The 24977-nt window shown below is 42.2% G+C and overlaps 1 protein-coding gene across 4 annotated transcripts in view; it reads left to right on the top strand.

Moving 5' to 3' along the window:
- Positions 1-24977, top strand: part of ZEB2 (zinc finger E-box binding homeobox 2) — a 137743-nt gene that overhangs the window by 107276 nt on the left and 5490 nt on the right. For all 4 annotated transcript variants that reach the window (XM_035702351.2, XM_025431374.3, XM_025431381.3 and 1 more), the window contains 6 exons: positions 9564-9752; positions 10406-10620; positions 13275-13383; positions 14359-16328; positions 17758-17938; positions 24747-24977. The exon at positions 24747-24977 is cut by the window's right edge and continues 5490 nt beyond it. In XM_035702351.2, the coding sequence (XP_035558244.1) occupies positions 9564-9752; positions 10406-10620; positions 13275-13383; positions 14359-16328; positions 17758-17938; positions 24747-24977 (2895 nt within the window). The remainder of the gene's footprint in view (positions 1-9563; positions 9753-10405; positions 10621-13274; positions 13384-14358; positions 16329-17757; positions 17939-24746) is intronic.

Here is a 24977-nt window from a genome sequence, read left to right as displayed (position 1 = left end):
TAATGTTCTGCTGTTGTCATTTTGCACTGGGCCCGCTGGGCCCCACTGTAGCCCGTCCTGCTTATAGCTCACAGAATGCATTAGGATAATAGCAGCGTAGAAGCGAGATTGGGAGAGCATGGGATCAGGGATTTATCACCTGAAGTACCACAGAGAAATGCCAAGCATGTCCAGGCTTACCAGATTCTTCTGAGGTGTCTCCAGAGCAATTGGAAGCCTCTAGATCTAGATTGAAAATCTTGCCTGAGCAGGAAACACCATGGTTTGAGGTATAACTCCCTTAAATTGATGATATTAATGATAAGGTTAGGAGGCTAGCAAGTGGTTTGGCCTCTTTAAATACAGATTCAGTGTATCACATCATTAGCATAGAAGAAAGTGGGGAAAAGAGTAAAACTGTTTCTGTACCATTATTATCCTCTTGGTTTAATACCTTCCAATTCCTCTTACTAGGCTTACACGGAATTTAAATTTAAATTTTTTATTATTTGTATTATTTTTAAAATCTTGTTTTAATTATTTATTTAAGTAATCTCTACTCCGAACGCAGGGCTTGAACTCACGACCCTGAGATCAAGAGTCACATGCTCCACTGAGCGAGCCAGCCAGGCGCCCTTAAAGTAAATTTTTTTAATTAGCTAGGATTCCTATATGGGTAACAGAAGCCACACAAGTTTGATCGTAAGAGTTGATCTCAGCAAGAGTTGAGTGGATATATAGTGTTAATCAATTGTGCAAGATCAGTTTATCAGATAATTGAGTACCTAAGTACTCAACAGGGAGAGAATCATACTGTTACAAAGCATGCCGTTTTCTTCTTGTTTATACTGTCACTTTCTTATATGTTGGAAGAGTTTTGTCATCCAGTCAGATAGGTCATGTAAGTCATCATTTAAAAATTTCTAGTTAACTCCATACAATAAGCTTATTAAAAAAAAAAAAAAAAGCTAGGGAAAGAGGTTTTGAAGAGAGGAAAGCGGCTGGAGCTCTTGGCAGGTGAGACAGGAGGGTCATTTGCAGACTATAATCAGTGTATACCAAGAAGAGCCTATCACTTCCTGGCTAATGAAGGCTGCAGTTTTATTAGCTTTGCTTGCGATTAGGGGCAGCTATCTCCACTTCACAGCGAGGGTTCCCATAAGAAATAACTGATATCCCAAGCTTCTTGAGTGTCTCCTTCATTCATTCAACAAATGTGTAATAAGCACTGTTTTCCTTGTGATGTTGTCCGTGGTTTCTAGTCGCCTCCAAAATCTTAACCTGTGTGTATGTTTCCTCCATCAGAAAGCTGTGTTGCTTTGAGTTTTTAAATGGAAAGAATGTATACGAAACTCCTTAGGCCTAGCCAGTGAATAAGAGTAGATGGGTTAGGGCAATTAATTAATTGAAAGCATGGAAATTATGAAATTTCAGGAACACCCCAGAAAGTATATACTAGCTCATTTTACAGATGAAGATACTGAGATTAAAAATCCTAAGTAGGATGGGATCCCTGGGTGGCACAGCGGTTTGGCGCCTGCCTTTGGCCCGGGGCGTGATCCTGGAGACCCGGGATCGAATCCCACATCGGGCTCCCAGTGCATGGAGCCTGCTTCTCCCTCTGCCTGTGTCTCTGCCTCTCTGTCTCTCTCTGTGTGACTATCATGAATAAATAAATAAAATCTTTAAAAAAAAAAAAATCCTAAGTAGGGATCCCTGAGTGGCTCAGCAGTTTAGCGCCTGCCTTCAGCCCAGGGCATGATCCTGGAGTCCCAGGATCGAGTCCCGTGTCGGGTTCCCGGCATGGAGCCTGCTTCTCCCTCTGCCTGTGTCTCTACCCCTTTCTCTCTCTCTATGTCTATCATGAATAAATAAGTAAAATCTTTAAAAAAAAAATCATAAGTAGCTGAGCCAAAATGGGTTGCCCAATGAACCTGGTCTGCTCATTCAATTATTGAGCATTAGCCATGTGTCGGGCACTGTACTAGGCTGATATAAAACACAGTCAGCTCACAGATATGTCAAGGAACAGTTAGACTGTGATGTGCTGACTTCAGTGATTGAGATATGCAGGTGGATACGTGCAGAAGGAGGTTACAAGCTCAGGCTGAGAGAGTTAGGAAGGCCACATGATACGGGACCGATTCTGAGCTGCTTCCCAAAATCGTTTTGCTGAATACCTTATTTAGCCAGGTGTTGCAGACAGCTGAATTCTCAGGGCATTGGTTCTTAAACTGGGTGTGCATCGAACCCCCTGAAGGGCTTGTCAAAGCACAGACTGCAGATTCCATTTTTGAACAAGTTCCCAGGTAATACTGATGCTGCTGGCCGGGAGCCCACGTTTTGAAAACCACTGTCCTAAAGTATCCTCAGGTGTTACCTGTTTCTGCAAAGAGCATACAAGAAGAGCACTGAATTGCTGGGCAAAACACCTTACTTTATAAACCCGTTGTCTAAAGTATAGGGACACAGTCTAAGAATCTTTTCAGTAGGATACCAATTTCAAAATTTTAGATTACACAGTAATGTGAAAAATAAATACGTACGAACTTACTTGGGATTCTTCTTTTAAAGACGTGGATTCTGTGTCTGTACATAGCAATCAAAACTGTCTAAGGGTTAGTGATGTCTAAATTTTGATAGTCACAGTCCCTCAATGTAGAACCTCACTTTAAAATTATACTGTGTCCCTGACTGAGCTGCTTCCTGCTGTTTGGGGAGATATTTGATCCTGCAGAGTACGACCGATTCCCACCCCCCTGTTCTTTCTGCCACTCTCTTTCCTAAAGTTCTTACACGTTGGGGTCTCTCTTTAGCATCTGAGCATGTGTTCCCTGGAGAAAGCCATGTTAGAGCAGGCGTGGAGAGACCCACCCAGATGCTGTGCTAGTTCCCAAGAAGAAAAGACAACTTTGTCACTCTGGAAGAGCCCTCCGTGGCTTTGCACACACCTCTGTAGCAGTCGGAGGCTCTGCTGGGCTGGCCGCATAGCCATGTAATGAGAAAAAGATTGTCCTCTTCCCTTAGTGTTGTTTTTAGATATCTGGTGCCAATATGTGTTTTGGAAGCCTTCTACGGAAAGGCACACATGCATTTTTAATGATAAAATGCTTATATTCATTAATTAGTCAACTTTAAACAAAGTAGCCATGAGAATTTATATACCTCAACAAATGCTGAGTATAGGCTTCTTTATTTTTTTTAATTTGAATTCAATCAGCCAAAATATAGTACATCATTAGTTTCAGATGTAGAGTTCAATAATTCATCAGTTGCATATAACACCCAGTGCTCATCACATCACGTGCCCAGCACCCAATTACCTGATCCTTCCCCCCACTTCCCCTTCAGCGACCCTCAGTTTGTTTCCTATAGTTCAGAGTCTCTCACAGTTTGTCTCCCTCTCTGATAACTCCCCATTCAGTTTTCCCTCCCGTCCCCTATGTGGGCTTTTTAAAAATTCAATGCAGAGACTACATTGAAATTAATTTTCTATGTTTTCTTATCATCTACAATGTCCATAAAAAGACTATTTTTCTGACAGATGATGAATATAGTTACCTCGATTTGTGATTACTTCTTCAGGTCCCTTTGCCTTGACAAATGAAGTGATCAAAAATCAGATTATATGATAAATGCATAATTTCTACATTATACTGAGAAGTATCTATATATCTGTATCTATATATTCCTTGTTATACATTTATATATTTATATGTCTGTAAATTGCAGAACCGCAACCATTTCATATACATGTCTCTCAATATGAGAATCACAGAAGCAGAAAAATAATTATCAATCAACACCATTGTGTCTTCATCCCAAAGCACACTCTCTGGCAATAGTAGGTCCTCAATAAATAGTTATTAAGCCATGGGGGTGGATAAATGATTGAACTCGGTTTTTTACATGTATTTACTTCAGCTTTTCTAGACCCTCCAAGAGATTTTCTTTTCTGAAAGAGTTATTTATTCATTTTATGTTCATTAAAATGACTTTGTATAATATTCAAACACATTTCTTCAATTCTTTAATGAAAATTGAAAACACACTGGGTACAAGATCAGTTAGAATAGAATACCTGCTTTCCTACATGAACACATGCTCCTTATAAATAAAGAAAATAAATGGCAAGGGGATGGAAGTAAATAGAAAAAAACAAACAGATAAAGAGAAGAAATAAGTATCAAGGTCTCATTATGACTTAACTATTTGTAAACGCTAAGCAAAACTCACTTTTAAGGATCTTTGAGAAAGTGTCCTGAAACCTCCATGGGAGGTGGCTGATTTGAAGATCAATATATCTCTCTTATTTAGAGCTCTATTAACATTGCTTGTTTTTTGAGCAATAACTTTAAAAGTCAATCCATATTGATATTTATCATTATTTAAAAATATCAATATCTAAGATAGACATAAAAGTATTTATGAAAGTATCATTAATAAGCAACATTAGTAAGAGGGAACAACATATTGACAGGAAACGTGAGGCTTTTCTAACTTGAAGCAACCTAGAAATTTATCCTAACGATATTAAAGTACACATGGTGATGAAAAAAACATTTTTAATTAATGAAATTTTCCGTTTTGGATACAGAAAAGTTTACCTGACCTTAGAGAAGGTTGAGACATTTCTAAGGCACTAGGGTAAATTTTAGGACTAACTGCAAAATCTCTGGAGAAGATATAGGAACACATTACTTTGAGGTTTCTTGTGAATTTTTGTTATGGTTTGATCATGAGTATCACACAAATATCCTTTGTCAGTGTGTTTTGGCAGTTCTAACAATTAATTACAGATTTAAAAAAAAAAAAAAAAAAAAGGAAAATGAGGTGGATTTTACACCAGAAAAATGCAGTGGGGAATTCTGTAACTTTCTAGTGAATTTTCTACCTCATTTCTGGGTCCACGATGCAGTGTTGCGAAATCTTTGTGAAAACCAAAAAGGTAAATTTCTGTCCAGAACCAAAACTTCATCCTCCTCAACAAGTTTCAGAATAACCTTTTGTTCAAATATTAATAATTAGGGTGATTTTGGCTCTCAGAGACTGAAATACACATAGCTTGAAGTGGAAAGGGAGTTTTTCAGCTCACAGAATCTAAGGAGGTTTGACAACAGAGCCACTGGAAGGACACAGGTACGGCTTGGCCTCAGCAGCAAATAGAGCTAGAAATATACTGTCCGGACTTGCCATCTTGTCTTTGCTTTTCTCTTCTCTCTGTGTACCTGCTTCAGTCTCTCTCTTCATTAATCTTCTCACACTACATGGGATATATCAGTTCCTTTGTTCTACGTCTAATAGCTACGGGTCGCTTGAGGGAAATAAACGTTCTTGGTGCTCCCTTTGGTACAAAGTCCTAAAATCACAAGGAAAGGATTTGCTGACTCAGCTGGATCCTTTGGCTACCCCAGTTTGGCCTGGAGAATGAAAGACTAAGAGAAGTTCACTTTAGGTGCAGATTAATCCACCGTGGATATTATTAATCCACAGCAATAACCAGGCAACTCCCTTGGGTACCATGAAGTCTGACAATAGAGAATATGGGAGCCATTCCCAGGCAAAGGAGACTGTTGTGCTACTGGGCAGGGAAACCGTGTGTTACAAGGACCTACAGCAACACCAAGGGAAAAAACCACATTATATCTGGGTCGGTTATACCTAGACTAGTTCATGGAAGTCTAGACTAGAGCCCACGTAAGTGACTGTACATATTTGAGATCTATAGCTAAATAGCATACCTATTCCTCAAGAAGAAAATCCTAATGAAGCGAATAGATTTAAATGATTGAGTGTTATCTTCTTCATTAAATTCTTTTTGAATACTCACCTGAACCCCATTGAACTCTTGCAAGTATTTATGGTCATCATTACGTAGTTAATCACATAATTGTTCTAGAATTGCCTGAATTGCAGGTCTGAATTCCTAGCTCAACTGTGGGTATCTTATCTTATGCTTCCTTTTACTGGAAGACTTCTGTACCAAGATTAGTGTAAAGCACATAATTTATTCCACATTCATTCTATAAATGATTCCTGAGAGCCTACTAATTTCTAAGCAATATACTCAAAGCTCAGGGTACGAAGATGATCAAAGATGATCCTTAAAGAGAGCATATGATTTGAGGACTTTTGTCTCGGTCACACTTGACATCGAAATCTAGCATAGGCAAATTCGATCTAGCAAGTGAATTGCCTCTCCAAATACCAGTAGTGTTTCTCGATGCGGTTTAGTTCGCCTATCCAGAAAAATCAGAATTTTCCTCCTGTTGAAGCCAAAAGGCTATTAATGCAAATCCCATTGAATTTGCATTTGGTTACATTTCTGATGGAAACATTCATATGCAAATGAAAATTCATGAAAAGATAGCCAGATAATTCAAATAGTTGCTGAGATATCAATATAGAAGTAGGATGTTAAAATGTCCATCCATCCATGTTTACTAGGTTACACTAAGGATCGTCGAGTGGGTCAGTGTTCTTAAAAAGCTTAAATTAAGTCATGCCTTAAACATTTGACAGCATTCTACTAGGCCTGGGCTCAGAAAGGAGCAGTTAAATTACTTCCTGCTGCCACAGTGGTGAAAAAAAAGCCCCTGGTCGAATCAGTCAGGTTGTTCCAAAGGGGTTCATGTTTAATCCACCATTTTGTCCCTTCTATCTTTTCTTGCATTAAAAACAAAAGGTGATTTTTGATAGATGCTAAGTCATTTTGATGATCCAAAACAAGGAACAAATGGTTTGTGCGGGTTGACAGTTCTTTGTACTCTCTAGAGATTTAATGGTGCAAGTTAAATGACACCATCACATTCACTATCACCAACAGTGATTCGGAAAGTATCTATGGCATCATGAGCATACCAACAGAAAATTGATCTTAATCAAGGTTCATCTTCTTCTAGAAGATTTACGACTTGGGGGTGACTGGCTGCCTCAGTTGGTGGAACATGCAACTCTTGATCCTGGGGTTATGAGTTTGAGTCCCACGTTGGGTGCAGAGGTTCCTTAAAATTAAAATCTTTGGGAGGCCTAGGTGGCTCAGGGGTTGGGCATCTGCCTTCAGCTCAGGACATGATCCCTGAGTTCCAGGATCGAGTCCCGCATCGGGCTGCTGCATGGATCCTGCTTCTCCTCCCTCTGCTTCTCTCTGTCTCTCATGAATAAATAAATAAAAATCTTTCAAAAAAACATAAGATAATAAAATAAAATCTTAGTAAATAAAAGATTTAAGACTTAAGATTATGAGAAAAGATTTAAATAAATTTCAAGATATAAAATCATCTCCTCTTACACATTCCAAACCTGTATTTGAAGGAAGTACAGGTGTTAGAATCAGACAGTTGCTCTTGTTCGACTTTTAGAAGTTGGAGTGGCAAAAGAGACTGTTTTGAGATCACACTATTCAGGATTGCTAGCGCTTAGTTTGTCTGCAAAGCGTGATGCTCCCCAGTCTCCTTTTATTTGATGCGATGTATTAGTTCATAGTTTCAGGTGTTTTTAGAGTTCTAGTGCCCCTTACTTTGGTGACTATCACCTATCATCCATCAGATTTGGAAAGCCCGAACCTAAGATAAGATCTTAGCCTCCCCCTCCCTGGCACACCCAATCCTTCCCCCAAGCCTAGTGTTTTTACTTGTCAGTGTATCTCTCAAATCTAGCCACTTCTCAGTCTCCATCACCAATTCTTTAACCTTTATCTTGGCCTGGTTTATGGCAAGAAACTCCCAACTGGTTTCCCAGAATCAGCTTTTCTTTTCCTTACAATCCCTATTTTACGATAGCCAGAGTTGTCATTTAATAATGCAGATTAATTCCCAATTTCACCCAGTCATCTTCTTGCTTAATACCCTTCCATGGCTTTCTGTTTCTCTTAGAAGAAAACCCAAACCTGTAGCAGGACGACCACCTGCCTCTTGTTCTGGGTCCTGCCTGCCTCTCCGCCCTCCCATCGTATTGCTTCCCTTCCACTGTCTGCACATCAGCACTCTCTGTTTTGCTGGTGAAATGCACCGTGCTCCTTCCAGTCCTCGCATCCTTGCACGTGCTGGCTCTTCCCCAGCTTCTAGAGCTAGTGAACTCCAAGCTTTCTCAATTTAAGTTTTCCTGATCTTCTAGGCTCCATCAGCCACCTCCCCCTACTTCTTTCATATCACCACACAACTTCCTTTCATAATATTTATGTGAGTTTGTAACTTTTTTTTTTCTCGAGAAAAAAAAAATCAGTTGTACTGATTGTTCTCATGTCTTCCTGAAGGATGAAACTGGATGTTTTTTGCTTTTCGAAACAAGACATGATACCTACCATACACCAGTCATTCAGTACTTGTCGAATCAATGGAAGGTTCCACTTTCTGTTCTTTTTATCTATAATCCACAAGTTCATGACAGTGAAAGCAACAATAAAAATGAAAATAAAAATAAAAATGGACTAGCTGGTCCCAACATCACCCTGCCACAAATTATCAGGAATATTTACTATGGCAAATAGTATATTATCTTTTATGGCAGAGAAAGTGAGGTGAAGAATATAGGGGAATCGAGGCTAACTGGTCTCAGAAACTATGAAAGTGGGGCTCCACCATTAACCGTACTAGCAAAGGACCTTTATTCATCTACTTACACGGTCTTATGCATAAAAATGTTTATTGAGGATATTTAAGCCACAACTTACTTCAGAGACATACCTAGAGGTTTCAAATATACAAAATCTCGTGACATTGTGGCTGAAATGGATTTGTGACTATTATTCATTTCATGGAATAGATTCATAATTACAAAAGTTAAAAATCATATCAGAATCACACAGCGGCACAGCCAGTTTCTTTTGCTTTTGTGAAGTATTTCTGTTAATTCTGTTGTATTTCTTTTTGTGAGCTTCATTCCATCTTCAGGCAGCTTTAAAATGCTGAGCTAAATATTGAAATTATAGGGAAAGATAAAGTGCCACATCCCATGATTTCTTAACAGAGTCCCATTATTATCTCTCTAGGAATATCTATCCTTTTGCATCTGTGTCAGATTGTGTAGTCCTGGCCATCTGTGATGTGCAGAGAGTGGAAGGTTAAAAGCTTATATTTAGCAACAGGATGTATCTGTGGTTAGGCACGTTAAGTTTAGTGGACAATAAAAAATTAAATATACCTTTCTTGAAAGAAAAGGAAGTTTTATACAGACTGCTAAAGCAGCTTTGAGCTCATGTTATCTCTCAAGTTTCTGGATCTTAGAATGTAGCTCTGTTTTTTGTTTTGTTTTGTTTTGTTTTGTTTTGTTTTTTAAGTTTTCCCTAGAAAACATTTCAAAATGTCTTTCATTCTTTGTGAATTCTGCGGACTAGTATTCCAGGGAGAGGAAAATAAGATGTGCCTATTTAGCTTGAAGCCAAGTGTCCTCTTTTCTTTGCATATATTTGCGAGAATAAGCATCCCGTCACCGATTGGTCATCTGCAACACTTCTTAGGACTAAACTAGGTATTGGGGGGTCTTTCTGCAAGTCAACAGTCGGCGCTCACAGTGATGTCAGTGGGCTCGGGCACCTGGGAGGAAGGCCCCACAGAGGCGTTGATGGTGTCCTTTTCTGATTCCAGTTAAGAATGCAAATTGCACATCAGACTTTGAGGAATACTTTGCCAAAAGAAAACTGGAGGAACGCGATGGCCATGCAGTCAGCATCGAGGAGTACCTTCAGCGCAGTGACACAGCTATCATTTACCCAGAAGCCCCCGAGGAGCTGTCTCGCCTTGGCACGCCAGAGGCCAATGGGCAAGAAGAAAATGGTGAGGCTGTAATTCATTTTTAGCCACTCCACTGACCTCTGCAGCTGTTACAATTACAAATGCACTACATGCCTGGGTGTTTACCTTAAAATTCGAAGAACAGCTGCAGAGGCATGGAATTTCATGAGCAAAGATTAGAACTGTAATTTTAGGGTATTGTGAAATTTTTTTTTTTTTGTCAGCAAATTTGTGTCATTTGTACATCCAATAAAGAACAAGAACAATTAGAGCCTATTTCTCCGAGATAAAAATATCGAAACGGAGTCCAATGTTTCTGAAATATTTCACTTTTGAGGAACAAAAAAAGTTGGGACGTGGGGGGGGACCCTCCTTCTCTAGCTGCCACCTGAAGGGCCCTCTCCCGAGTCCCACGCGACCCAGGGTCGCACCACCAACCGCCAGCCACCTGGAGAGAATGTCCTCACTCATCAGCTGTTTGAATTTCCCCCCAAAAGCTCCAGTAATTAATTAACTCCCGGGCGCAGCGCGGGCAGGCGGGCCAGGCCCGAGGCCTGCGCGGCGGTGGTGGTGGCGCTCCCGGCGGGCAGATTGCGGCGATGCCTGTCATGCCATCCCGGGCAGGCGGCCCATTAGCTGCCACTGCTTCACTGACCTTTTGGCCTGCTCCTCTCCCTCTCGTCTCCCGGCTACAGACCTGCCACCTGGAACTCCAGATGCTTTTGCCCAACTGCTGACCTGCCCCTACTGCGACCGGGGCTATAAGCGCTTGACATCCCTGAAGGAGCACATCAAGTACCGCCACGAGAAGAACGAGGAGAACTTTTCCTGCCCTCTTTGTAGCTACACGTTTGCCTACCGCACCCAGCTCGAGCGGCATATGGTGACGCACAAGCCAGGGACAGATCAGGTGGGGGGCTGGCTTTAAGTGATTTCTTTCTATAATAACCCCTTAGAGAAACGATATTGCTTTGATTGGCAATCATTATTAATTTTTCATGGCATTTTGAAGATGCAGATCTTTTAATGGTAATAGCTTTAATTGAGGTCTAAATGATTTTTTGATGGTCTCTTCTAATATGATTTAATAGTCTTATGTTCACGATCGAATGAGTGTGTTAATTTCTAATTTAGAAATTTTATTTGCACTTTAACTTGACTTCAGTTTCATTTTTATGTCCCACCAAAAGTGAATGAAATCGTGGCATTTTAATTATACATTATTAAACATCTCAGCAATTTTAATTCCATTTTTCACCTAGTTTTTACTTGGAAAAAAAATTTTTTTTTTTTCCCCTATAGGATCTAAGTCAGAGTGAAGGAAGTGTGCATTTCTTTCATTCGCCACATAACACCTTCGGTTGCTTAGAGTATTTTTACAAGCTGCTACTAGTTTACGGAATCTAATGAAGTGGCTTTAAAAAAAATTCAAAAAGGCATATTATACGTATGTGTATATATAAAATGAACCAGATTGATACTAAACTATTGGATGCACATTTAAAACGGTCCCTTTTGATTTGCATGCCTGTGGCCCAATGTTAAGATTGTTGTGCCCCTTTTGGCTTATTTTGTGTTAGAAATAAAACCTCTGTCTCGAACAGGTAAGTATAGCTTCTTAAATCCTTCAAACGTTTGCACAGGATTGATTCACAGCATCCCTTACGTGTCTGAGCAAAACCGCTCTTTCTGTCCTCCTGGGAGAATCGCCTGCAGATTGATATTATGTGTGTGAATGGCAAGAGGGATGGTGGCCTCAAGTCCCAGCGGCTGGCCTGCTTGCAGATCCGAAAGCCTGCCCGATAAGCCTTGCCACCATCTCTGTTTTGAAAATTATTCAGCAAGATATTCTACAACACTCTTACGTTTCCTTTCCTTGTGGGCATGGTTTTCTTTGAATGAGGAAAATGAGGATGACCGGACGTAATCAAGAGATGGCGATGATACTATATCATGGCATTTTACAGTTGCAAAAGAACAGCTCGTGGAAACCGTCCCATTAGATCCGATTGGGCCTGTCACCTGAATGCTTTTCAAAGTTCAGTTACAAAAACTATGCTCCCATAGTTACGCTTATGTAACAGTTTATCTCCCCTTGCTTATATGCACAAGAACTCTAGGAAAAAAAAAAAAGTGCCTAGATATTTATCTAAGCATAACCGCTTTAAATTTCACATGCAGAAGTGTGATTGTGTTGGCGCATTATGAATGGTAGCTTTGGTGTTGAAAAGTCCCCTCATTTGCTCATGGCATTTACAATTAGTAAATTAAAATGATTGTATCATATTAACAGTGGCACAACTAAAGTTTATAGTAGTCCTCTGAGGGCTGTGGGGGGAGACAAAGCAGCTGTTGCTGTTTGTTTATGCAACTCAGCAACATATGAGCGCTGGTCCCTCAATGGCGCTCGGCGGGCTGGGCTCCGCTTGATCTTTGAAGGTTGCTGCTGTTTGAACAAACCTCCCTGTGTCCCATGTAACACCATCTGTCTCACTAGGAATGTGGGAAGATTCAGCACACCCTAGCAGTTGTCATACCGTTTCTGTGCTGTCTTTTTGCAAAAGGCTTTTGTGTCATTGCTGCTTGAAAAAGGCTGACCTCCTACCTTGAGCATCCAGAGTGGATGACTGTATTTTTTTTTTTTTTTTTTTTTTTTTTTTAGAATCCTAAGTCACAGTGCTTTTTTTCCCTTGTTCAAAAAGGTCAGCTGTGTTTGATTATATCTTTGCTGCTTTTAACTTGTCTTTTCAGCAAACTTTTTTTTTTCTTTTTTGTCCCTACTCCCTAGCACACTACTAAAAAGGAAAATGAAAAGTCGTTGAAGTCTTTCCTACTGGCCTGTGATAAAACTGCTCAAGCAGCTATAACCCGAGATGTTGTCTCTTACATTTTGATAATGAATCAAATCTGATATGCAGCACATCAGGAAAAACAGGGTTTACATTTGCTACTAGCCCAGTGAATGGGATATTTAAACATGCTTATCGTGTAATGAAATATTTATAGTCAAGAATTTTTTTTTGTTTGCGTATGCGTGCTTTTTTTCTTCTTCTTTAAAACTGATACTACTTTAGTATGAGCTATACTTCTACCGTGATACAGAAAATTTAATAAAATTAGTTATCCGCAAGGGGAGTGTTTTTTGGAGGCCATTTAGAATTTTCAGAATAATATTTATTTTTTTCCTTGACAAAAACAGTTGCATTCCAACAAGGGATCTTCAGATTTTAGAATGTGCCATAAACACAGAGAACCACAAACATCTTTACAATTATACTTTCTCATCTCCAAAGGCTCAAAGAAACATTTTGGAAAAGAGACTACAGAGATAATTCTAAAGCTAGTGTTGGACGCGCATGTGAAAGCACTTTTTTTTTTAATTTGTTCCAATTTTATTGCCAACATTATCACTTTTATTGCAACTCTGAAAGACCGGGCAAATAAATAAACATGCACTCAAACCTTTTGGCCTGTCTGAAAAATGGAGGCCTTTTAAAAATATTTGTAACAAATTTCCTTTGTTCCTCCCGCACAACACTGATGTCAGTCCCTCTCCTTTTACAGCACCAAATGCTGACCCAAGGAGCAGGTAATCGCAAGTTCAAATGCACGGAGTGCGGCAAGGCTTTCAAATATAAACACCATCTGAAAGAACACCTGCGAATTCACAGTGGTGAGTAGCAGAGGTGCTGGTGCTCACATTTGCATTTTGTTTCATTAGGGGAGTTTTAAAAGATTGTTTAAAATTTACCCAATCCTGGTGGCAGCTTTTTTGGAACTACCCTTTTAATTTCACAAACTATGTGAGCCTGCTCTGCCTCCATGAGACTTGTGGTTCCACCAATGGCATGATCTCATAAAAAAAAAAAAAAAAAAGAAAAGAAAAGAAAGAAAGAAAGAAAGAAAAGGAGTGTTTATACTTCCTAAAAATTGCAAATGCTTTGATTTATTACAAAACCTAGAGGCTCCTTTTTGTCCTTTCAAACACTCCTCTACAGATTAAATATTTTTGACCTGAAGAAACTCAGCTGGCAAATTCTGAAGGGTATTCATTTTTGATACCTAACCATGAAAGAAAACGTTGAAGAATTTTGGATGAGAGCTTTTGTATGATAAATGTTCCTTGATTCCTGGGAGCTGTATATTACAGAACAACATCCTACCACTGAGATTTCTTCTTTATAACTATTTTGATAGCTCTGCCAAGCATTTTATTACCAAATTGGATGCTTTTCAAAGGACTAGTTGGATTGGTGGAATCAATGGAATCTCTACAGAGTTGATTAAAGCCATGGCTACACTTCCCTTTAAATACTGTGACATCTTTATTGTGCTATTGACCACACATTAATCTGACACTCTGTTTAAATAGGCGGCTGCCGATGGCAAGACAAGATTTGGGATCTTGGCTGAAAAAGGCATAGATAGCCCTCACCTTCCACTGCTAACATCTTGAGTTATGTTCTCTCAGGGTAGATAAAGCCCAGCAACAGTTATGGCCACATAATTCTAAGCTAGGCACCCAGAATGTAGAGGTTCCCCCCCATTGCGTTCCTTCCATCTGGTTTCACAGATTCTTGCATTGGTAGACAATCGCCATCATTACCCGATCGAAGAAATGTAATGTTAATTTTGATTGTCATTTTAGGTGAAAAACCGTACGAGTGCCCAAACTGCAAGAAACGTTTCTCCCATTCTGGTTCCTACAGTTCACACATCAGCAGCAAGAAATGTATTGGTTTAATCTCTGTAAATGGCCGAATGAGAAACAATATCAAGACGGGTTCTTCCCCTAATTCTGTTTCTTCTTCTCCTACTAATTCAGCCATTACCCAGTTAAGAAACAAATTGGAGAATGGAAAACCACTTAGTATGTCTGAACAGACAGGCTTACTTAAAATTAAAACAGAACCACTAGACTTCAATGACTATAAAGTTCTTATGGCCACGCACGGGTTTAGTGGCACTAGTCCCTTTATGAATGGTGCACTTGGAGCCACCAGCCCTTTGGGAGTTCATCCGTCTGCTCAGAGTCCAATGCAGCACTTAGGTGTAGGGATGGAAGCCCCTTTACTCGGATTTCCCACAATGAATAGTAACTTAAGCGAGGTACAAAAGGTTCTACAGATTGTGGACAATACGGTTTCCAGGCAAAAAATGGACTGCAAGGCTGAAGAAATTTCCAAGTTGAAAGGGTATCACATGAAGGATCCATGCTCTCAACCTGAGGAACAAGGAGTTACTTCTCCTAATATTCCGCCTGTAGGTCTTCCAGTAGTGAGTCATAATGGTGCCACTAAAAGTATTATTGACTATACATTAGAAAAAGTCAATGAAGCCAAAGCTTGCCTCCAGAGCTTGACTACTGACTCAAGGAGACAGATCAGTAACATAAAGAAAGAGAAGCTACGTACTTTAATAGATTTGGTCACTGATGATAAAATGATTGAGAACCACAACATATCCACTCCATTTTCTTGCCAGTTCTGTAAAGAAAGCTTTCCTGGTCCCATTCCCTTGCATCAGCATGAACGTTACCTTTGTAAGATGAATGAAGAGATCAAGGCAGTCCTGCAACCTCATGACAACATAGTCCCCAACAAAGCCGGAGTTTTTGTTGATAATAAAGCCCTCCTCTTGTCATCTGTACTTTCTGAGAAAGGAATGACAAGCCCCATCAACCCATACAAGGACCACATGTCTGTACTGAAAGCGTACTATGCTATGAACATGGAGCCCAACTCTGATGAACTGCTGAAAATTTCCATTGCTGTGGGCCTTCCTCAGGAATTTGTGAAGGAATGGTTTGAGCAACGAAAAGTCTACCAGTATTCAAATTCCAGGTCCCCATCACTGGAAAGGAACTCCAAGCCACTAGCTCCCAACAGTAACCCCCCCTCGAAAGACTCTTTATTACCCAGGTCGCCCGTAAAGCCTATGGACTCCATAACTTCACCATCCATAGCAGAACTCCACAACAGTGTGACGAATTGTGATCCTCCGCTCAGGCTAACCAAACCTTCTCATTTTACCAATATCAAACCAGTCGAGAAATTGGACCACTCGAGGAGTAATACTCCCTCTCCCTTAAATCTTTCCTCCACATCTTCTAAAAACTCCCACAGTAGTTCTTACACTCCAAACAGCTTCTCTTCTGAGGAGCTCCAGGCTGAGCCTTTGGACTTGTCATTACCAAAACAAATGAAAGAACCCAAAAGTATTATAGCCACAAAGAACAAAACGAAAGCTAGCAGCATAAATTTAGACCATAACAGTGTTTCTTCATCATCTGAAAACTCAGATGAGCCTCTAAACTTGACTTTTATCAAGAAGGAGTTTTCAAACTCAAATAATCTGGACAACAAAAGCACTAACCCAGTGTTCGGCATGAACCCATTTAGTGCCAAAACTTTATACACAGCTCTTCCTCCACAAAGCGCATTTCCCCCTGCCACTTTCATGCCACCAGTCCAGACCAGTATCCCTGGGCTACGACCATACCCAGGACTGGATCAGATGAGCTTCCTACCACATATGGCCTATACCTACCCAACTGGAGCAGCTACTTTTGCTGATATGCAGCAAAGGAGAAAGTACCAGCGGAAACAAGGATTTCAGGTAATGAGACCCATCCTTTAGCTCTGAACAGAGGACATGAGAATCATATATTACATTGTGTATGTGCATGTGGGGGGGAAAACCGTAGTGAAAAGCATCAAGCGATGTGTTTTCAGCAGACATAGCAGAGTTCGTTTTCACTTGAACCTCAAAACTGACTGGGCTAGACAAACAAATGGAGAATCAGTGGAACACTGAGCTGTGAAGGCACATCTGCCTTACAAAAGTCAAAGAACTTAACACTTATCTTTGAGGTTTTTTTAGATTGATCTGTACGCTTTCAGACTTATACGGCGGATAACCGTATTTGACAGGACTTACATACATGCTAAAGGTCAGCGCCTAGAACAGCCACATACTTGTACAGGTGTCCACAGTTCACGATAGTACACGTATAAATGGGATGTGTCCTGGGTTTTATAGAAAATCGGGTGTGTCGGAGAGCAGTTTTAAACATATTTCGCATGTTCCACTTGACTTTATATGTGCTTTTCAGACCAGTAAATAATCTATGGTTCGCAAATACAAAAGCAGGTATGTTTTAACAACCTGGGAGTATAATCCCTGTTAGCAAAACAGGAGCAGAAGTAGCCGTGCACCTCTGCAACAGCTGTTCCAGTATTCCAATTTACAGTACATCTGCCCTCTTTGTAAATGTATTTAAGCCTATTTAATCTCCTCTAATATTAATTAGTGCAGACGTAGTCTAAGAAAACTGAACTGTGAGCTCGCAAATGGAAATGTATGTTATCATGCAAGTTTGCACTCCTTTGGATCAAGACAAAATAAATATCAAGAAATTTAATAATTTACCGATCCACATTCATTATTGCTCAATGCTGAAGGCTGTTTTAACATAGATAGAACATTGATAAAAAGTGTTATTAATATTCCCTATTTCAAATTAGAAAATTAAATATAAAAATATAGCTTGAGGCCTTTAGTTGGTAGACATACATTTAAATAGATTGCATAATAATAACATTTTGTACCTAAATATAAAATTCAATTAAAATGGGGTTTCTACAGCTACAGATCATTTCTAAAGTTAACCACACTGGAAAAAAAAAAAAAAAACACACAAATTCTGATGTTTGGTTCTCCCTCGTGGGTATTTCCTGATATAAAAGGAAAACTAAGGATTTTAGAAAATGTTATGTCCTTCTCACCTTCAGAGCTGACCATTTTCTACCCTTGAAAAACAATGGGCTCGACCATCTAGGGCGGAGAAGGTTTCTATTCTTGCCGAAAGGTGAGACCTCCTCCATTGTTCGTGGAAAGTAATGGGGTTTTCTTTTTAAGGAAAAATAAAAATGAGATTGATTAATCACAAACCCTTTTGAGGTTCTCCAAATGTCAGCCTACGTGAAGTTGTTTGGTATAAAGACGAAGAGGAGAGACTGTGTTGAACTGTGTGATTATATCACAGGGAGAATTGCTTGATGGAGCACAAGACTACATGTCAGGCCTAGATGACATGACGGACTCCGACTCCTGTCTGTCTCGAAAGAAGATCAAGAAGACAGAGAGTGGCATGTATGCATGTGACTTATGTGACAAGACATTCCAGAAAAGCAGTTCCCTTCTGCGACATAAATACGAACACACAGGTATGAGTGACTTTGACTAGCTAGTTAGAGCTTCCCGGCCTGCTGTACATTTCATAATATTTAATGAGCACACTGGTGCGACATAAGATGTAGCATATGCTGATGCCTTCAACAAGGAAGAAATCATGCTTTTGCCTAGCTCAGGAGGACTTTTTTGTTGCCTGTTTATTGGATCGTTCATGTGTTTATGAGTGTGCTTGTCTTCATATCTTTCCAGTTCATCTGTAAGCCAAATCCCCAGATCCCGTCAAAGGTATATCTAAGTGGCCAGGGCCATGAGATGCCGCGACACCAGCCAGTTATTGAAAACACGTTCAGGTTCTCAAGTTGTAATGACTCTATATACATACAAGTTTAATGAAAGATTCAGTCAGTATTAGATGTATTAGATTTATCACCCGAACTTCAAGTCAGCTGCGACTTGGAGGTGGTCCTGTTTCATCTTATAAATTGGGCGCGTTTTGAATAAAGCAAAAGTGTTAGCTCTGCGAGAGGAAAAGGTAGAAGTCAAGTAAGATGCCAAGTGAGCTACCGAAACTACTTCTATTTGGAAGACGAAAATAAAACTTTCTAAATTTAATTAGCTTATTTCCAATTCCCGCATTACTAATTAGGAACAATTATACAGAGTTGACGAGATAGCAGCCTAGTTCTTCCCTATGAGTAGAGCGATAGTGGGTTGATTTTTCAAAAGAAAGGCGAAGGACCATGATGTGGAGCAACACGGGTTCCCACAACCCAGGATCTGATCTCCCAAGTGGGGCCACGCCTTTCTCTCCCTCCCTCTTCCTCCTTCCACCTTTAACCAGCAAGTCAGCCAACCGCGCCTCCCCCCCCACCTCCCGCCACTTTCCCCTCCACCCCCCATTCCCCAACTTTCCTTCTCTAGAAATTTGGCACGCTGCACTGGCCCTCGATGGGAAAAGAGACAGTGTAGGATCTCAATCAAAATATTGGCAGGGGGAAATTACATAAAAACGCTCATTTTAACCGAGAAAGTCTAGTATCAAACATTTTCATATAGAGAGAAAAAATTAGCCCAACAGTGCTTTGTGGGGGGAAAAGTGGTGAAAAGACAAAAAGACAAAAAAGCAGAAAGGGTAACATGAGTACTTTCTTCTGTATTCTAAGGCCACGGCGCCCTTTTCAGTGATTGGAAACTATCCTTGGGGAGCACTCCCCCTCCTCCTCTTCCCTCCTCCCTCACTGGGCCTATGAGGGAGGCAGCCTGAGGGTGGGGGGGGAGGCTGGGTAAACAGTAGGTGTTGAGGGTATCTGTGAAGAGAACAAGGTCGCTAAATAAGTAACAGTACCCTTATGGCAGCCGCCTCAGTAATCTCTCTTTCTCCAACTGTCTGATACTGTTATTATTGTAAAAGTTCAACTGGCGCTAACTTTAAAGACAGCATCGTTTGGAAGGCAAATCCCAATAGTTTCGATACTTGTGTGATGTAATTCCGTGTCTGAAATGCCAACATTTTCCTAATTTTGCCTTTTATCAGAGATATCGATAGATGTTTTCTTGAGGGCCACATCCTATTTAGATACTGACGAAGATATTTTCACATCTAAATTCAATATCTTAATCAACCTCAACTATATTTTGTATTTCATTATTCAGCTACAATAGGCACATCACTGGAGGCCTCTCTCCCCCTCTGATTGCTCTTATTAGATGACCATATGCAAACTCTATCGTTTGCTACATGGTGAGTGTAAAACCTCTATTTTAGTGAGGGCTGTCGTACATGTTGACATCCAGTCAGTATCTTTATTTCTTATAAATGAGATAGTCCATGAAGTTCATAGGCATGGAGACAGTCGAGAGACCCAAAAGTTGACAATCCCGGGGGTGCCTAATCAAGTTGCAAACTGTGCCATATCTTAAAGAGGAAAAATAAAGTGTTGGGGTTCTCGAAGATGTGAGAAGATCTGCTGCCTAGAAGTAATGTATAGCAACGAGACACTAACCATCCAATGGTTTCTTTAAACGTGTGATTAATTATCCTCCTGTTGGCTTCCTGGCTTGTCAGGTTTCCAGTGTGTTAACTTTTTGGTCTCTTGACCAAACATCTCATGACATCACTACTGTCCGTGTGTTAGGTTCCATCACCGTGTGAAGTTCTTCATGAATCCTCTAGCACCGGGTTGTATGTAAAAATGTAGTCCCTTTTCCTTCCCTAACTGGGCCCCAGCAGCCTTTTGTTTGTTTGTATCAAGTACTAGTAATACTTTGGGAATGTACTGAGGTGAACATTGTAGGTGACACCAGTCTTTGAGTCGAGGGTGGGGAAATGAGGCTGAATCGTGAGTTGACTATGTGCTGATTTTACAAATGTGTCCTTGATAAAGTGTGCTTGTTCCACCCGTCCACGACTTAACCTATAGAAGGGCTTAGATTAAGAAGGAAACTCTGAGCTACTTATTCTTGAGATCCTGGGCTCTCTTCCCTTGGCCTGTTTAATAACTGACTTCCTAGGCAGACACCAAAGACACAATGCTTAATTTTCCTCACCAACAGCGTATTGCTTGCTTGCTTGCTTCCTTGCTTGCTTTTCCTGGGGCCCGGGACCAGGATGGAGACTGGGTACAAGAAGGGAACACTCCACAAATGTTGGCTTCAGTGGAATTAGCTGTCATAAGCTAGGACCGCGGGACACAAAATCTGAAACTCCTGTTAGGCACCGTCAAGAACTCCTTTGTCTTCCACTAAGATTTAAATCTGACATTTATTGAGTACTTTCTCTATTGAGACATTGTGGTAGGTACGCCTAAACTTACCTTATTCAGAAAAGTGATAAGAATGTTTCTACTTTTGAGTAGATAAAGTCAAAGTCTTAAACAAATTACCAATTTTGTTTCTCAGTTGTAACATTTTTCAGACCACAAACCTTCCATTTATTAACTTCAGTTATCATTTTAGCTGTCAGGTGAATCACGAACCTTGAGATTAAGGGAAAAATACTACCCTAAAAAAGTTTTGATTCGCTCAATGTCAACTTGGATGTTTTTCTGAATCTTGTTCCTGTGGAAATTTCATTCCAGGAATCTTGATTTGAATCAGGTAAACCAAGCAAACAAATTTTAAAAAGAGATGAATGTCTAAGTCAGTTCCTACTTAAACTGAATTTCTTAGAGACTTACGGACGGCACTTCCGGAGAGCACTAGAATATTTAGTACGCAGTAGAGGTCAGTCCCCACCACCCGTGCCCCCAGATTCTGTCCTCTGCATGGCATGATAGCCGCACATTTCACCCCTTCAGACCGCCAGTTCATGATGTAGAATTAATATACTTCTCTTACGAGCGTGGGGTTTATTATCGATTGAATTCCCTGGGAATCGATTGCCTGTAACCAGACTATCTAGACAGTCGACTGCAGTTTAATGGGCAGCCCCCCAGCATTTCTAGCGGCGCTTGAAACTTGTCCTGGAGAACGTGTATTTTCTCTCGCTCTCTCTTCTCAGTATTTTGTTCCTTTGGAAAAGAGGGAGCCACGTCAGCTGTGGTGACTGTAGTGCTCGCTCACGATTACTCACAGCCGACCTGGGGAGTCACCCAACTCTCCCCCACCTTCTGTGCTCCTGAGCCGATGGGACACCCAGTGAAGGTCGTAGGACAGCTCTCCCTATGCATGCAACTAAAGCACTGAGAAATTTTTCATCCATGATATCGCTTCTTTTCCATTCAGATGTGCTTCTTCTTCCGTGGACTCTGGTCCTTTTCTTGCTTACAACTCGGGGAGTCACTTAACATGTATTGATAAAAAGCAAATAAAACGATCTACCATTAACGGAGTGCTTCCCACGTGCAGTCCTTGTACTAACTACTTCACCTCTGTTGCCTCCTTGACTCCTTATGCCTGGGTCACAAGTGAGGCCCCCAGGGACTTCCCTCTTAGCAACAAGGACCCTCATCCTCAGAGGGCTTAACGTGCCTGCATCGTGCAGCTGATTGTGAGAGATGGATTTGAACCCAGGCAGCCAGACTCCAGAACCCATTTCCCCCATTCCGCGCCGTGCCCCCCTGTGAATGAATCCCCACGGTCAGAAGCGTCCCATCCTTGCTCCTGGTAGCATCCCTTGCTCTGAGGTCCCAGTACACACAAGAGACACGCCATTCGTGCATCATGACTTGAAGTGTGCCCGAAGGCCAAACCTCTTTCTCCCAAGTAAATACTTCTGCTTCCTGTCAGGTTACCTTCCCACCACGGTGGTCTTGTCAAATGGAAGGGCACACCATCTTCCCGTACTCTCGGCACTCAACGGGATCCCTCTCTTCTGTTACTCAGTTTACCCCACTCAAAACACCTCTTCTAAGAGTCAAAAAGTGGTTCTTGTGTAGTGTGAATCATGCTTTTTTTGTTTTTCTTCAGGCCACTAGCTGCCTTGAGGTAGATTACCCCAATCTTCCTTATTTCCAATACAATGAGTAGTCACCAACAAATACTTGTCCGATTTCTTCTCTTGCAGGTAAAGAACTTCCTATCCCAGTACTCAGTACTAGCCTTACCGCATCTGTCATCACTACATTTATTATTGGACGTTCCAGCAAGATAAAGACCATTAATGAAATAACATATAGCCACCCACGGCGTTTTCTAAATAGTAGCATGCCCTGGAGGCATTCAATAACATTATTAAAGAGATTTGATTACTAATTGAGATTATATATCACCACATAACTGAATACCTGAAGTGCGTAGAATGGGTTCCTAATCTTATAACATGACACTCAGCAAATGAAAATGGGGTTGAATCCACTAATGCTGGTTTTTAATTTAATCGGCTGGAATGCAAGTTTGTATTAGGAAATGTAATCACAGAGCTTCATGTGTGTTGTGATAGTGCGTAGTGCCCTACGTGACACATTTCTGACTTTTTTTTTAACTCTGGAGCATCAGTCTGATAACTTTTTTTTTTTTTTTTTTTTTTTGGTCCATTCTATTTTGGAAATAAACTTTTAAGTATGGCAGCTATGGAAGGTGTTGAAGGCATTCCAGTGCTATTTGTGGCCTGGAATCAACCAGATGTGTTTAGGCTTGGCACTAGTTTCATGTTCCAAACACTGGTTCGAAACTGCCTGGAATGCCAAAGGAAATACAGCATTCTCTAGCTGAGGAGTATCTTAACACTCCACCAGTGCCTGACGTCTCATGGAAAACTTTAGAGGGAACACACTCTTTGGGATTAGCTCAGCCTCTGTGACATCCCTCTCTCTACTTCGTGTTTCCAGAGCGATTTCTTCTCTAATTTTTATCCTTAGAATCATACGGCTGCTAAGACATTCCTCTTCACATCACCTTGCCTCTGTTTCTGCTCCTGCCTACCTGGGCCGTCCGCTCCCATGTGAGATGGAAAGTCCGTTTCCAAAAGCAACCGTTTCTGATGTTAAGAAGCTCAGGGTGGGGGACCCCTGGGTGGCTCAGCGGTTTAGCCCTGCCTTCGGCCCAGTGTGTGATCCTGGAGACCCGGGATCGAGTCCCACGTCGGGCTCCCTGCATGGAGCCTGCTCCTCCCTCTGCCTGTGTCTCTGCCTCTCTGTCTCTCATGAATAAATAAATAAAATCTTAAAAAAAAAAAAAAGAAAGCTCAGGGTGGGTGGGGGACCCTCAGGTGGCTCAGCGGTTCAGCACCACCTTTGGCCCAGGGCATGATCCTGGAGACCCGGGATCGAGTCCTGCATCGGGCTCCTGTGTGTGGCCTGCTCCTCCTGCTGCCTGTGTCTCTGCCGCCCCCCCCCCCACTTTCTATCTATCATGAATAAATAAATTAAAAAAAAAAACTTAAAAAAAAAAAAAGGAAGCTCAGGGTGCATGCTCCAGTGCCAGTGATGATGCCGCCCGCATCACTCTTGCGGTCCTTGCTTTCTTTATTATTATTGTTTTTAAAGATTTTATGTATTTCTTTATGAGATAGGGGGGGAGGTGCAGAGGCCCAGGCAGAGGGAGAAGCAGACTTCCTGCGGGGACCCGATGCGGGACTCAAACTCGGGACCCTGGGGTCACGCCCTGGGCTGAAGGCAGATGCTTAACCGCTGAGCCGCCCCCACCCCCGGGGGTTGCTCGGGTCCTTGCTTTAAACGAAGGAAGGGAGTCGCCCCAGCACGATGCGGGCTAAGGTGCTAGAAAGTTCTGGTTCAGTGAGACATCCTTGCAGGGGTGCGAGGAGGCGGGCCGCCGCCTGCCCTCGGGGTGGAGGGGGGCATCCCACCCCCTCCCAGTGCCCAGGGACGCTCCCAGGGGTGGGGGGGCGCACCTGTCAGTGAGACATCCTTGCAGGGGTGCGAGGAGGCAGGCCCCGCATGCCCTCGGGGTGGTGGGGTGCATCCCAGCCCCTCCCAGTATTCAGGGGCGCTCCAGGGGCGGGGGGGGTGCACCTGTCAGTGAGACATCCTTGCAGGGGTGCGAGGAGGCGGGCCCCGCCTGCCCTCGGGGTAGGGGGGTGCATCCCAGCCCCTCCCAGTATCCAGGGGCGCTCCTGGGGGGGGGGGGCGCACCTGTCAGTGAGACATCCTTGCAGGGGTGCGAGGAGGCGGGCGCCACCTGCCCTCGGGGTGGGGGGGTGCATCCCAGCCCCTCCCAGTGCCCAGGGGCGCTCCCGGGGGGGGCGCACCTGTCAGTGAGACATCCTTGCAGGGATGCGAGGAGGCGGGCGCCACCTGCCCTCGGGGTGGGGGTGCATCCCAGCCCCCCCCCAGTATCCAGGGGCGCTCCCGGGGGCGGGGGGGGGCCGCACCTGTCGCGGGGCGGGGGCGGGGGCGCCTAAGCCGCTCGTGTGACCCCGGGCTCTTGCTCTCCCCCGCCCAGGAAAGAGACCGCACCAGTGTCAGATCTGTAAGAAGGCGTTCAAACACAAGCACCACCTGATCGAGCACTCGCGGCTGCACTCGGGCGAGAAGCCGTACCAGTGTGACAAATGCGGGAAGCGCTTCTCGCACTCGGGCTCGTACTCGCAGCACATGAACCACCGGTACTCGTACTGCAAGCGCGAGGCGGAGGAGCGCGAGGCGGCGGAGCGCGAGGCGCGCGACAAGGGCC

Source organism: Canis lupus, chromosome 19 (assembly GCF_003254725.2).
Source record: "Canis lupus dingo isolate Sandy chromosome 19, ASM325472v2, whole genome shotgun sequence".
NCBI classification, from domain to species: Eukaryota; Metazoa; Chordata; class Mammalia; order Carnivora; family Canidae; genus Canis; species Canis lupus.
This window is presented reverse-complemented; position numbering and strand designations above follow the sequence as displayed.